The following is a 14,637-nucleotide window of genomic DNA, read 5'->3' as shown; positions in this document are numbered from 1 at the left end:
GAGTAAGATGCTGTGGACAACTGCCCTCAGCCACAGAGCTAGCACAGAACTAAGGGATCCATATCAGCAATGTTCCTTCAAAGCTCCAAACCCAAAGGCTCCACGTGCAGCTACTGCCTTCCTTCTGGGCCTCTTCTCTGCACAAAACCCTGGCCACGGGAATGAAAAATTGTCAGACTGGCTCCAGGAGGGCAAGAATCCAGGATGCCTGCAACCTGATATATTGGAAAAGCTAGAGCAGAAAGGAGAAGGGGTTAGGGCAAGCCACAGCATCGTTGGCTGTCAGTTTTCACTACACTTTCTCCTCTAACCAACCAGCTTTTCAGAAGCATTTAGGAGTCAAATCCATCACAAGCAGAAAGTGCAGCCAGCTGGCTTGACCCCCTGGGATCAGATGGAGAGCCTGGGCCAGGCCCCATTCTCTAGTAGTTACCCCTCCCCACAGGCATGGCTCCTGAGCTCCTGACCTCATGTTAAAAGGCCTGAGATCAGAGTAAGGGAAACCGGTGGTCAGAGGCAGGGCTCCAAGTGCCCCCAGGCATCACAGGGCGGTCAGCCCTGGAAAAACAAAAGCATCTCCTTGACTGGCCTTCTTGTGGCAAAGCCGGTTCTATGACCGGAGCCTCAAGAAGCCTGAGTAACATGGAAGGGAGTAGGAAGGAAAGGGAGCTTTGAAGGCCACTATCTTTTACTAACACACTAATATAGAGCCTGGAGTCCAGTGGAACACGTCCCTCTCAGAAGTTGCTATGAACCCACTTTCTCCCCAACAAATGGGCAACTGGTCTAGCCCCAAACACAGGCCTCGCCATGTTTCTGAGTCTCAGGACTCCTGCTTGAAAAAGCCTTCCACCAGGCTTCAAGGCAGGGACTGCAGAAAAGAAGGCAAGGAGGTTCCGTGTGATGACCTCAGGCTCCGAGGCTGTTATCAGGCCCACCTGCCCATAATGTTTTCCAGTTCAAGGACTCTTCAGCCAAAAAGACTGGAGGCTCCGTGAAGACCAGACCAAGAGTATGCTGCCATTAATATATACCTCATGCCCAGAATTGCCCAAGCAGTGACTATCTCTGTACCAAATGAATGGCTGGCCTCCAAACAGGCCAGTGATTAATGCTGAATGAGAATCAAGTGTCCCCACCCATCAATGGGAGACCCAGTGCCAGGAGAGATCTACTATTGTTCAATTATTTGATTCCTGTGTATGGCAGAAAGCCTCACAAGCCCTGAATGACAGCCCATTTATTTCAGGCAATTACCTGAAAAGGATCTCATCCTTTGTGCTTATACTTGTGCTCATACCTATGAAACTTCTGTGCACACTGGGTACGAGGAGCCTGGGGCACTATGTAAGCCATCTCAGTCTTCTGTATCCACACACCCAAGAAAGGGAGAAATAAGGAGACTCATGGTGTCCATTTCCGGGTGATGGTGATCACCAGATCTAATCACCGATCACATTTCTAAAGGGAAAACAACAGTTGGAACAACACACATCCTCAGGGCTACCACCACCAAGCATGGTGATTTGTATTTAAGGGACTAGGTATTAACTGAGAGGTGGGTAGCCAGCACAGCACATTTACTATGGAAACTGCTCCTTATACCTGTGAGAAGTCAATCAGCTAAAGCAGGGGGGCAGGGGGCCGAGAACGAGGAGAATGTAGTTAATGCAACATGGCAATGAGTAGGAACCATCTTCCCAAACAAATGTGCTGTTTTCAGAATTTGGAAACCCTAGCAGCTGTGGGCTGATTGAATTTCGAAAAGAGCATTAGCCATGCAGTGGGGAAGCTCTGAAAGACGTTAACTCCCAAACTGAGGGGACTCGAAAAAGACAGAAGCCCTACACACACCTGGGACAGCAACACTCATCACGAATTACTTATGGAAATCACCGTGAAGATAGATATAGGATCACAGACAAAAGGTGAGAGGATTAGGAATACTTTTTTTTCCTCCCTTCTCTAATTTCCAACATTTTGGGTAAAATGGTTCAACTGTCTTTATGAGTGAAAAAAGCAAACTTATAACTAAAAAGTAACAACAATGATGGATGGAACAAGAGAGGTACAGGCCAGGAAAGTTTTGGATTTTGGAAAATCTTCTCAATGCTGGTTCAATTAAGACGGAGAGTTTGAGGTCTGGCTGGGACCTCAAGGAGCCTGCTGTATTAATTTCTCATCTAAAGCAAGAAGAAACTCACCAGGACCTAGAGTGGAAAGTTTGCTCACAAGTCCTTCTATCATCTGTACTGGAAGGCACAATCAATCTTGAACCTTGGTCTTGAGACTATGGGTCCCAGTACCAGCTACAGATTTTATGGAAGACGCCATGATCGGGGAAAAGGTAGAGAATTCACGAGCTAGCCCCAGTTAGTACCAATAGAGACGGAGGAATTCTGATGTGGACTCAGCATCTACTCAGGGGAACTAACTTACTTAATAGCTTGAGAAGTGACCAAAGGGCAAACATGCCAAAAACATGATTAGCCCCACTGTCTGAACCCATAATGTGAGAAAAAGGGTTTGTGTGTTTGGGGGTGAAGTGGGGAGTGGGAGGACGTTAGGAACAGAAACCAAGTCACCAAAGCAGAGATACAGATGGCAGATAAGCAGATGGAAAGATGCTCAACATCATATGTCATCGGGGAATTGCAAACCAATACAACAATGAGATACCAATCCACCCCGATTACAATGGCTAAAATCCAAAACACTGACAATACCAAATGCTGGTGAGCACACAGAATAAGAGGAACTATTATTCGCTGCTGGTAGGGATGCAAAATGGTACAGCCACGTTGGAAGACAGTTTTGCTGTTTCTTACAAAATTAAATACAGTCTTACCATATGATCCAGCAACTTTACTCAAATGAGTTGAAAACATGTCCACACAAAAACCTGCATATAAATGCTTATGGCAGCTTTATTCAAAATTGCCAAAAACTGGAAACAATCAAGATGTCCTTCAATAATAAATAAATTGTAGTACATACACACACAATGAAACATTATTCAGTGATAAAAGGAAATGAGCAAGCCACAAAAAGACTTCAAGGAACCTTAAATGCATATTGCTTGTAAAAAAAAAAAAAAGTCAGTCTGAAAAGGCTATGTTTTGGATGATTCCAACTATGTGACATTTTGGAAAAGGCAACACGGCAAAATAATTAGTAGTCACCAGAGGCTTGGGGAGAGGGAGGAAGGGATGAATAGGCAAAAAACAGCACATTTTTAGGGCAGTGAAACTATTCTGCACGATACTATAATGGTATTTGTCAGGACATGTATTTGCCAAAACTTACAAACCTGGGGGCACCTGGGTGGCCCAGTCAGTTAAGCGTCCGACTTTGGCTCAGGTCATGATCTCACCGCTGGTAATTTCGAGCCCTGCGTCAGGCTCTGTGCTGACAGCTCAGAGCCTGGAGCCTACTTCAGATTCTGTGTCTCCCTCTCTCTCTCTGTGTCCCTCCCCCCACTCACACTCCGTGTGTGTGTGTGTGTGTGTGTGTGTGTGTGTCAAGAATAAACATTAAAAAAATATTTTAAAAAAACTTATAAAACTGTATAACACAAAGAGTGAACCCTAATGTAAACTGTGGACATCAGGTTAAAAATAATGTATCAGTATTGGTTCATCAATTATAACAAATGTATTGCACTAATGCATGATGTTAATACCAGGGGAAACTACAAACAAAGTAAAGTAAAGGTGTGTATGGGAACTCTTTGTCCCATTGTTCAATTTTCTGTCAAGCCTAAAGCTGCTCTAGAATATAAAGTCCATTGAATAAAAAAAATCATTACATTTCATTCATAGGTGGAAATTAAGAAACAAAACAAATGAACAAAGAAAAAGAGAGACCAAAAAACAGACTCTTAACTATAGAGAACAAACTGATGGTTACTAGAGGGGAGGTGGGGGGAGGGAGGGGGAATGAGTGAAGTAGGTAAAGGAGATTAAGAGTATATTTATCATGATGAGCACTGAGTAATGTACAAAATTATTGAATCACTATGTTGTACACCTGAAACTAATATAACTCTGTATGTTAACTATACTGGAGTTAAGATTTTCAAAAATAATGAAACAAAATTTTTTGAATGTTTATTTTGGGCAGGGGGCAGAGAAAGAGGGAGAAAGAGAATTCCAAGCAGGCTCTGTGCTGTCAGCGAGGTTCAATCCCACAAACCATGAGATCAGGACGTGAGCCGAAGTTGAACGCTCAACCCACTAAGCCACCTAGATGCCTCTAAAGTTTTTTTTTAATAAAATTTTTAAAATGGCTAAAATGGTAAATCCTATGTTATATACATTTTACCACAATAAGATAATTAATTAATTATAGAAATTAAAGTGTTTTTTAAACTAATAAACTAATTTGCATTAATATAAGGACAGAGGGAAAAAAATATCCTCTCCAGGGTGAAAAGACACCTTTATATCAGAAAAAATATCCTTCCCAGATTAGCACTGCAGACGCCCCAGCCAGACGGTGTAGGCACTCCCAACTTTGAAGTGTTCCTCATTTCCACACGCCCTCCCTCCCCAGAGAGAATGATCAGAGACCCCACACATCCTGGTCAGGACACACTCTGGGCTGATGGAATGCTGGGCACATCCCTGGCCACTAAAGAAGCATGACCATGTGAACTTGACACCCAAGCTGGAAGCATCACCTTCGTGCTTTTAAGAGTTGCAGACTTTTCCTGGCAACTTACTAAAAATGACTACACTAAGGCAGCAGAGGCCCTGACTGGAGAGATGACACAGGATCCTGTCACCTACCCTCTAGTTTTACCCTCTTGCCATTACCCAGCAGGACTCTTTCTTCTCTACAAAGTTGCTTCAACATCCAGTTCAACATTTCTGCTACAAAGCACTTCCTGCTTAACTATTCACACTCCATTAAGCCAAGATACTTTTGAACTTAGGTGCACAACTGTAACAGCTGCCCCCCACTCTGCCCCTGTGCAAGCAGAGGAAGGGACGGGTGAGGCCTGCTGGAGCCAGACTGCCTGGGTTTACGGCCCAGCTCCAGCATTCACTGGCTGGGTGCACAAGTTCCTTAACATTTCTGTGCCTCAGTTTCCTTACAAAAAAGATATCAATTCCTATCCCACAGAGCTGCTGAGAGAAAGAAATTAGAACAGTGCCTTGCACATAGTGAGAACTAAAGTACTTACAATTATTATTACATATTTTGAGTTTCTCAAAGCCCTGAAGTTCACAGGGTGAGGGGAGGCAGCCTCCAAGCCACAGAAATCAGGCAAAGCCAAAAACACTGCTCCCAGCCCCAAACCTCATTGTCTTCTTTCCCAGGGTCTCGGCCCCTTTTATCAAGCAGATGTTGGGTGTTTTGAGGACAGAAGGTAGGTGTAACTTCTCATTGTCCCCCCACCCCTCTCCAAACACATCACCTTCCCAAATGTTCTGTCTGACGGGGACCCTCGAGATAGTTTTGCCGGGGAGGTGTGCTGTGCAGCTCCAGGCTCTGTGCCAGAAAGCTCGGCAAGCAGGGCGGTGAGCTACAAAGGTACATGCCGCGCGAGGAGACCATGCCTGTGGAGCTCGGGTCAGAGAGGACAAGGTCACATTGCACACATACCTTGGGACCCGACGTCAGAACTACACTACTGAAATAGAAAAGGTAGCTGAGTGGGATACCTCAGAGGCAGGATGGAAGAATGAATTGAGGAATCAAAGATTAAAGTCCAGAGTCATGAGCTCTGAGTCAGAATTCTGGGCAAGGCAAACGCTGGCAAACTGAGACCCAGAACACGGCCGGTGCAAGGAGCAGCAATCGATATGGAAAAAGCCTCATGTGTGGAAGACGGGAGACTAGCAGGGCAGGCTGAACAGGGAAGATTCCTGGGACTGAGAGATCAATCATGTAAAACCCATAAAGGCTTCCAAGTCTTTGTTTCTCTCTGTGGAAAGAGAAGGAAATCTTCCAGTGCTGACCAGCCCAGTGTCGCTGTGAGTGGCAGTCACTCCTGATAATCAGGCTGCTCAAACTTTTTAAAGTGCGTTTGACTGGGCCAGCTCAAGGAACCTCTTCCCAATTGTCCGCTATCCGAATTGTCTCAACTGTCTGAACTGAAATATCTGGAATCCTTACCCCATGAAGGAAGAGATGATCCACACTGCAAATGAAATGCTTTTTCAGGCCACATACCCACACAGATCTGCTGGGAGCCCCACACTTCCTTAGGTCTTCCTGAGGTTACAAAAGAAACAGAATTCTCAACATTTCAAAACTTGGAGATCTGGGCCCTGAAATCCAACCCAAAGTGGTGGTTTCAGCTTCAAGAATTCTAGCCCTGCTGCTGGCCATTACTCTCTGGGCAAGGACCAATGGCACCCCACTTTCTCTAGGTAGTCCAGACCCTCTGCCCTTAGCAGAGAGCACCACCATTTCACACGGTCCTCCCAAAACTTAACGCCTCTGGGATGAAAGGCTGAGGGGACCAAAGCTTCAGGGAGGCCTGCCCTGCCATGAGCCTGCAGAGCACTTCCTCAGCCTGCTGTGCCAGCCAGGAGGAGGGCCAGGGCCTGCCATCTGTAGGTGGCTTACAGAAGGGATTCCGGTTGTCAGTTTCTCGAGAGCTCTGGGAAGAAAGCAAAGGCCCGACCAGAGGATGGACCACGCTCCCAGGACAGGTGTGTTATGGCAAAGGCAGGATTTCCACTGGAAACCCTAGGGGATGAAATGACACATTAAAAAGTTCCTGCAAACCCAGCTTTAAGGAGGGAAAATTAGCATTTCCCAACTGCAGGGGACCAAGGCCACACAAAACAACAAGTGGAAAAGTTAATCTGTATCCAGTATTTTAATAAATAACTCATTGGTACAGAGCCCAACCTGAAGGGAACCTGAAGGGAAAAGGAGGTCCTCTACCAACCCAGCAGGGGCGGCCACAGAAAGCCGGGCAACAGCAGTTCCAGCCCCAAGGGGAGCAAGAACAACTCCAAACTCCAGACATACCCACCAAGAAGCCAGCGTTTGTGGGGCAGGGCCCAGATCGACCATGGGAGGTAGAGGTGAGGCTCTAGCCTGTGGAGCGGCCAGCCTGTGGGCCAACACCACACAGAGTCTGTCTTTGGAACCAGCCAACATGTACAGCAGATGACCTGCTCAGTGGAATCCCACCAGGGAAATCGGCCTGAGATCACAAATACACTGTAAAACTGGCCAGCCTCTTGCACACTGGTTAGGCCTCCTGTCGTTTGGGTCCAGCTAGGGCTGCTGGAAGCACCAGGGCAGCTAGAAATCCCCACAGAGAGTGGGGCTGAAGCCACCTCTTCCACAGCCCTGCAAATCTTCACGTCCCAGTACACAGCTGCCGGCCACAAAGGGAAGGGCCAGAGCTGGAAGCTTCCAACAAGCACTTGGCAGCTGACGCTCACACCTCCCAGCCCAGGGGAAGAGCAACACAATCCCGGCCGCTAAAGTCAGCTGAGGGGAGCCTTTGGGGTTCCTAGAAAAGCACTCCATTCTTGCCCGTGGCTGCCCGGAGCTGGAACTTGTTCCATCTCTCCAACTTCAGAAAGAGTCTCTTAAGAGCCTTTTAATTCAAACAAGTGCTCTCTTGTCCTGTTTCCTTTGGTGAATGTGAAGAGGGAAAGAACCTGGCCATCTCAGGGCTCATGCAACCAGCTTGCTCTTCACTCCTTTTAGGGCTACCAGGGTGGGGGTCCCCTCCTGCTCCCAAAGCAAGCCTGCTAGGAGCAAGAAGAAATGCAAGGGACCCCTGGACTTCTGCTTGTCCTTATCCTCGACAAGCTGTGAGAAGGGAAGATCTTAATGGGAGGAGGCACGCTGTAGGCATTTAATAAATGCCAGTAACTCATTAAAATGGAAAGACAGGGACACCTGGGTAGCTCAGTCAGTTGAGCATCCGACTTTGGCTCAGGTCATGATCTCACAGTTTGTGGGTTCGAGCCCTACTTTGGGCTCGCTAATGTCAGCCTGTCGGCATGGAGCCCGCTTGAGATCCTCTATCCCCCTCTCTCTGCCCCTCCCCTGCTTGTGCTCTCCAAAAAATAAATAAATATTTTTTTAAATAAATATTTAAAAATAAGTAAATAAATAAAATAAGATAAAACGCAAAGGCAATACAGCATAGTGGTTCAGAATACAAGCTGTGGGATCACTAGACATGGCTTCTAATTTACCACCAATGCAGTAAGTTCACTAAGCCTAAATGCCTGTATCTATAAGCAAGATGTAATAAGAATTCCTTGTGTCGTAGAATTACTATAGGGATTACATAAAGGGATAACTTTATAAAAAGAATTTAGCACTAACCTGGAATATAGTAAAAGCTAAAAAAAAAAAAAAGTTTGCTTATGTTATTAGGTTAAAAACAAACAATATCCATGCATTCCTTTCTTCCCATTCATGAAAGAGAGCTTAGGAGAGTGGGGACTCTGGGAGACCCTGCCACTCTCATTTGGTTGTGGTATGGTCTTTAGCAGCCTGCTGTACTTTCCTCCACTTACAATTAAGGGACATGGACTAGATCAGTGTTTCCTATTTGTCTGTGACAATAATAGTACTGAATCAGGGGCACCTGGTGGCTCAGTTGGTTAAGCGTCTGACTTTGGCGCAGGTCATGATCTCACAGTTCGTGAGTTCAAGCCCCCCATCAGACTCTGTGCTGACAGCTCAGAGCCTGAGGCCTGCTTTGAATTCTGTGTCTCCCTCTCTCCCTGCCCTCCCTTGCTTGCGCTCTGTCTCTCTCTCTCTCTCAAAAATAAATAAACATTAAAATAATTAAAAAAATAATAATAATAGTACTGAATCATTTTTTTTTTAAGTTCCCTTTACAATTCACTTTCAATTTTTCTAATCATGTCTAGGGCCAGGCTTTATTTGGTGTTAGTGTATCTTTTTAATACCTCTCTCATACTTGCTTATCTCTTGAACAAAGAGAATGCTGGCCGGGGCACCTGGGTGGCTCAGTCGGTTGAGCATCCGACTTCGGCTCAGGTCACGATCTCGCAGTTTGTGAGTTTAAGCCCCGCATCAGGCTCTGCGCTGACAGCTCAGAGCCTGAAGCCTGCTTCAGATTCTGTCTCTCCCTCTCTCTCTGCCCCTCCCTTGCTCACACTCTGTCAATCTCTCTCTCAAAAATAAATAAACATTAAAAAAAACTTAAAAAAAAAAAAGAAAGCTGGCCTCAGATTTAGAATCTTCTGTGACAGGCCACAGTACTAAATCAGAATTTAATAATATTGCTTTGTTATCACTGCATTTATTTCTATAGTTACCTTTAAATTATGGCAAGTGATACTGGTTTCCATACATGGTAGTGACTGAACTTTTATTTATTTATTTATTTTAAAAAAAAATTTTTTAACGTTTATTTATTTTTGAGACAGAGAGAAACAGAGCATGAATGAGGGAGGGTCAGAGAGAGAGGGAGACACAGAATCCAAAACAGGCTCCAGGCTCTGAGCGGTCAGCACAGAGCCCGATGCGGGGCTCGAACTCACGGACCGCGAGATCATGACCTGAGCTGAAGTCGGACGCTTAACCGACTGAGCCACCCAGGCGCCCCATGACTGAACTTTAAAATATATATTTAATATATATTAAACTTTTAAAAATATATTTATAATAGTTTTTAAAAGGGGAGAGTCAGTTAGTTTGTTGATTTTCAGTGAGCTCTATGCCCAACGTGGGGCTTGAACCCATGACCACAACATCAAGAATATCACGTTCCTCCCACTGAACCAGCCAGGCACTCCAAAAGGGGGGTTAAAGAGAAGATAGAATAGATGATCTTACTACATGACAAAAATCATGAAGGCAGCACTAGAAGTTTGGGAAACACTGGGCCAGAAGATTTTTAAAGTCCCCTCAATCCTGACAGTGAGTGCTGGCACCCTGAAGTGTCAGGTTGCAGATTCCCCCTGTGCCGTTCCTACTGGCCTGCAGCTTGCAAGTGCCTCTCCCTAGAGCTTCTTCCAATCCAGCAGCTTGACTAAAAGTCACGCCCTCTACTCTGCTCCCAGGTCATGTTCTTCAGCCATGGATTACGGCATTTATTACCCAGTACTATAAGCCTCTCTTTATATTCATCTCCCCTCTAGAACATGACCTCCTTAAGATAGGAATTACGTCTTGGCATTTTATCCCTCAGACACCTATTAGGATGTTCTGCGTCTGGTACAAAATAGGTGCTTAACGAATGTATGCTGAATAAATGAACCAATGCTTCGGCCCTTTTTTCACTGAATGGAAAGAGAAAAGACAGTGGGAGAAGAGCATTACCAGAGACTCATTTGCCATAATTCCAATTCAACATTTCTTAGCACTTAAACTGGATGATAGAACACTCGCCTTTCTAACCTCAACTTCAAACACTAAATTAAATAAGAATTTTTAAATCTGTTTCAAAGAGGCCTTGCCACATGAAATGTTTGGAAAAGCAAACTTTTCTTTAAGAAACTTACCAGGATCGAGAAGAGACCAGTCACACCAGCACAAGGCCAATTACAAAGGTACTTTTGACTTCTGTAACATAGACCAGAACTGGGTAAATATCCAAGAACACTCCTTCCATGTCCTTCTAGATGTAGGACATAATATCAGAAAACACTAGATTCCAGTGGTGAGATACAGCCCAAATGGAGATCTCACTATTGTCGTAAATGACATACAAATATCAAAGTGTTTTATCAGACAGAAATTGTACACATATAAAGGGGTACTTTCAAACATGAAAAAACAGTAAGGAAGGCCGTCTTTAAAATTCAGAGGTTGCCCCCTGTGAAATATGGAGCTTTCTCAATTATGTTCTTCTTGTCACTTTAGGCCTTGGACCCATACCCGATAAGCAGATAGAGTGTAAGAAGCTTTAACCCAAATAGGAAATGATATTCCTTTGACTGGAATAAATCTGTCAACAAAAAGGTACAGGCTCACTGCACTCTGCAGGTTCTTATTAAAAATATACATTAAAGTCCAGCATAGTGCCTTTACTCCCCACATCTGTTTGCTATTTTATCTCCATTATTAATACTGTAATGCAGGGTCCCCATTCAGGCAAGATTAATTCACTGTTCCCAAAGCCTTCTGCTGACATTGCAATGGATCTGTTTGGAAGGCTGTAAAGGCAGGCCCAGGCATTGCTCTCGACATGTGATCAGTAAGGAGATGAGGCCTGCACCCCCAGCTTAACAAGAGAGAAGAGGAAGTTGGATTGGACCTGTGATCAGAGAGGTAAAGTAGCCCAGTGGTTAAGAGCTCAGACTTTGGACTCAAGACAGCTCAAGTGAATCCTAGTTCTTTTATTTTAGGCAATTCATTTACCCCTAAGTGACTCCGTTTTCTCATCTATAAAACGGAGATAACAAAAAAACCTGGTAAGATTGTAAAGTATTTGATGCAATGATAAAGAAGCTAGTAAGAACTACAAAAAGCAAAAAAAAAAAAAAAAAAAAAAAAAAGATTATTATCATCTTCTTCATCATGATACCATGATCATCTCCAGAACCAGCCTCTTATGCTGAGGCAGGGCAGGAAGAACCCTGCTAGTCTTTCAACCTACACATGCTAACTAGTCATCACCAAGATACCAAAATGATAGTATAGGAGGCAAAAGGGGACAAGAAACAAAAAAACAGGAGAGGCTATGATAACAGAAATAGAATCAGCTCTTGACTAACCATGCTAACAAGGGGGAAGAGAAGGAAAACATTTATTTGTTTGTTTGTTTTGAGAGAGAGGGCGCAAGTGAGCGAGGGACAGTGAGAGAGGGAGGGAGAGAGAAACCCATGAGGGGCAAAGAGAGAGAGAAGGAGAGAGAAGCAGGCCTCACTGAAAGTGGGGCTCAAGCTTGCCCGAAGCAGAGAAGCAGGGCTTGTGCTCACCAGATGCGGGGCTCAACTCATGAACCGTGAGATCATGACCTGAGCCAAAGTCAGATGCTTAGCTGATGAGCCACCCAGGTGCCCAAGAAAACATTTGAATTGAAGAAAAGAATCCCTCCCATGAAAAGGTGTAGATGGAAACAAAAAAAAAAATTTGTTTTAATTACAGACAGTAACTTACTGGATGGAGTACATGACATAATTGTTTAAGAAATGGGACAGCACAGTCATTAAGAATATGAACTCTGGATGGGTGCCGGGGTGGCACAGTCGGTTAAGCATCCGACTCGTGATCTCGGCTCAGGTCATGATCTCATGGTTCATGGGTTCAAGCCCCATATTAGGCTCTGAGCTGATGGCACAGAGCCTGCTTGGGATTCTGTCTCTCCTCTCTGCCCCTTCCCTGTTCGTGTGCTCTCTCCCTCAAAATAAACTTAAAAATAATTTTTTTTTTTTAAAAAAAACAGTATGAACTCTGGAGCCAAAATGCCTGCATTAGAATCCTGCTCCACCACTTCTAAGCTGCGTGACCTTAAGCAAGTTATAGATTCTCTTTGTGTCTCAGTTTCCTGATCCATAAAATGGGGCATATATGAGCATCTACCAGTATTACATGACTGTGTTGAAAATAAAATTAGGGGCGCCTGGGTGGCGCAGTCGGTTAAGCGTCCGACTTCAGCCAGGTCACGATCTCGCGGTCTGTGAGTTCGAGCCCCGCATCGGGCTCTGGGCTGATGGCTCGGAGCCTGGAGCCTGCTTCCGATTCTGTGTCTCCCTCTCTCTCTGCCCCTCCCCCGTTCATGCTCTGTCTCTCTCTGTCCCAAAAATAAATAAAAAACGTTGAAAAAAAAATTAAAAAAAAAAAAAGAAAAGAAAAGAAAATTAATTTATATATACAAAGTGAAGAGAAGAATACCTGGCTCATCATTAATACTTAATAAATGTTAGCTTTCATTATTGTTAATGTAACTTATTTTTTTAGCAGACTTAACACTAAGTTGATGTTTAACTTAATATTAAAAATTGTTTAAATTCAGTGGTTATAGAGGGAAGTGGGGAAGGCAGGTGTGTACAGAAATGTACAGGGCAGAAATGTACAGGGCGGAAAATGGGACTAGACTAGACTAGAATAAAAAATGTACTATAGATAATCTGAGTACAGACAACCGCAGGTTAAAAGGAAGTAGACAAGGAGTAGATAAGATCAACAGAAGGATAGAGATGGATATATTCATAATAAAGCAAGTTGGTAAAATGTTAATTGCAGAATCTAGGTGGTGGGTATTTGTGTGTTCACTATAAAATTCTTTCAACTTTGCTTTATGTTTAAAATTCTTCATAATAAGCTAGAGGGAATAAAACAAGTAGACCTAAAAGCATCAACTCAAATTCTGGGTCATAGCTATGCTGACTGTCCTCTGGGCTCAAACACCAAAGCAAGTTTAGAAAACTCTGATGGTTTTGGAACACTTGCTCATCATCAACACTGTCCCACACCAGATGAGCAGAGCTCGGGTGCTGACGTGGATCACTCTGGCATATGCAGGTATAAGCAGAGGGCAGAAACCCAGAGGTTCCACCTGAAAAATGCCAACTTCACAGAACTATGACATTATCACCCCTGCTGAGGGAAACCCCAGAAATAAGGCTCAAGGCTAAGAAACAGACAGGTGGAGGGTGGGCGGGTATCACACACTCACTCATGGACTCTGCTGTCACCATAGAGATCACTCAGGCCAAAGCTGATGTAGTGCCAGTGTTCAGGGATATTGGCAGAAGGGCTCCCCACGTTCCTGTACATGCTAACATAGTCCAAGGGGTCTGGGCCGCCCAACCTGCAAAACACAAAACACAAGGGAGTCAGTGTGAGTCTGAAAGCAGACAATGTGAAGCTAAGCAGTTATGCCTTACAAATCTAAAGACCCCATCGTGGAGGAACCTGGGATGAAAGATAACTAAAAGGAGGCCATACCTCTCTGGGATAAGACCAAGGGATGGGCAGCCAGAAACTGCCCGATTCCGTAAGCACAAGAAGCTCCCTTCTCCTGTCCCCTATATGCAGGAACTCTTTTAGAAATAAAACAGAGTGGGTGGTTGTCCCTTTTGATTGCTCCTGTTTCAAATTACCAATCCCAAACGGGATTGGAAGGGATTATCTCTCTTCCATGGCGCCTGTAAACATGCCAAGCTTCAAAGCAAGAGGTGCATTAGTCAATCAATTGGCTTCTGTTGAAAGACCATCCTGAGCATCCCCAATGGGCATTGTTCCTGGAAGCAGAGGCTCAGCTCCACTCCTGCCTCTTAGACAGCTAATTCCTGAAAGACTATATTGTGCCCTATGTTAATTACAGTTTGTTCTAAACAAACCCAATGCTTCTAGACCCCAGCCTGCACCCCACAGACCAAAGCTCGTCTTTTATCATGCAAGTGACAAAGGCCAAACTTAGGCTAGCCCAGCTCTGCACAGAGAACCGCAGCAGGCCAGGCTGAGCCTTGTGAGTGCCTGCATTTGGAAGATGATCCTAGGAGACTGTTGCCTCAAAGGTAGAGCTAGAATATTAAATGATTTGGGGCCTCTGAGGACCACATTAAACTTCCCCCATAATTCCAACAGAGAAGCAGCTGAGGAAGAGATTCAGTCATTATCTCACTCTGAGGATTTAATTCCATAAGGGTTTATTCCTTTATTCCTTTAGTAGAGCAATTAGTGCTCTTTAAAAAAAAAAAAAAAAAAAAAAGTCCTATGTTTCTT

The 14,637-nt window shown here is 44.4% G+C and overlaps 1 protein-coding gene across 3 annotated transcripts in view; it reads right to left on the bottom strand.

Annotated features, from left to right (window-relative positions):
- Window positions 1–14,637, bottom strand: part of SUFU (SUFU negative regulator of hedgehog signaling) — a 117,153-nt gene that overhangs the window by 99,700 nt on the left and 2,816 nt on the right. For all 3 annotated transcript variants that reach the window (XM_042909348.1, XM_042909350.1, XM_042909349.1), the window contains exon 2: window positions 13,586–13,720. In XM_042909348.1, coding sequence (XP_042765282.1) covers window positions 13,586–13,720 — 135 coding nt within the window. The remainder of the gene's footprint in view (window positions 1–13,585; window positions 13,721–14,637) is intronic.

The sequence above is a fragment of the Panthera leo genome, chromosome D2 (assembly GCF_018350215.1).
Source record: "Panthera leo isolate Ple1 chromosome D2, P.leo_Ple1_pat1.1, whole genome shotgun sequence".
Lineage (NCBI taxonomy): Eukaryota > Metazoa > Chordata > Mammalia > Carnivora > Felidae > Panthera > Panthera leo.
This window is presented reverse-complemented; position numbering and strand designations above follow the sequence as displayed.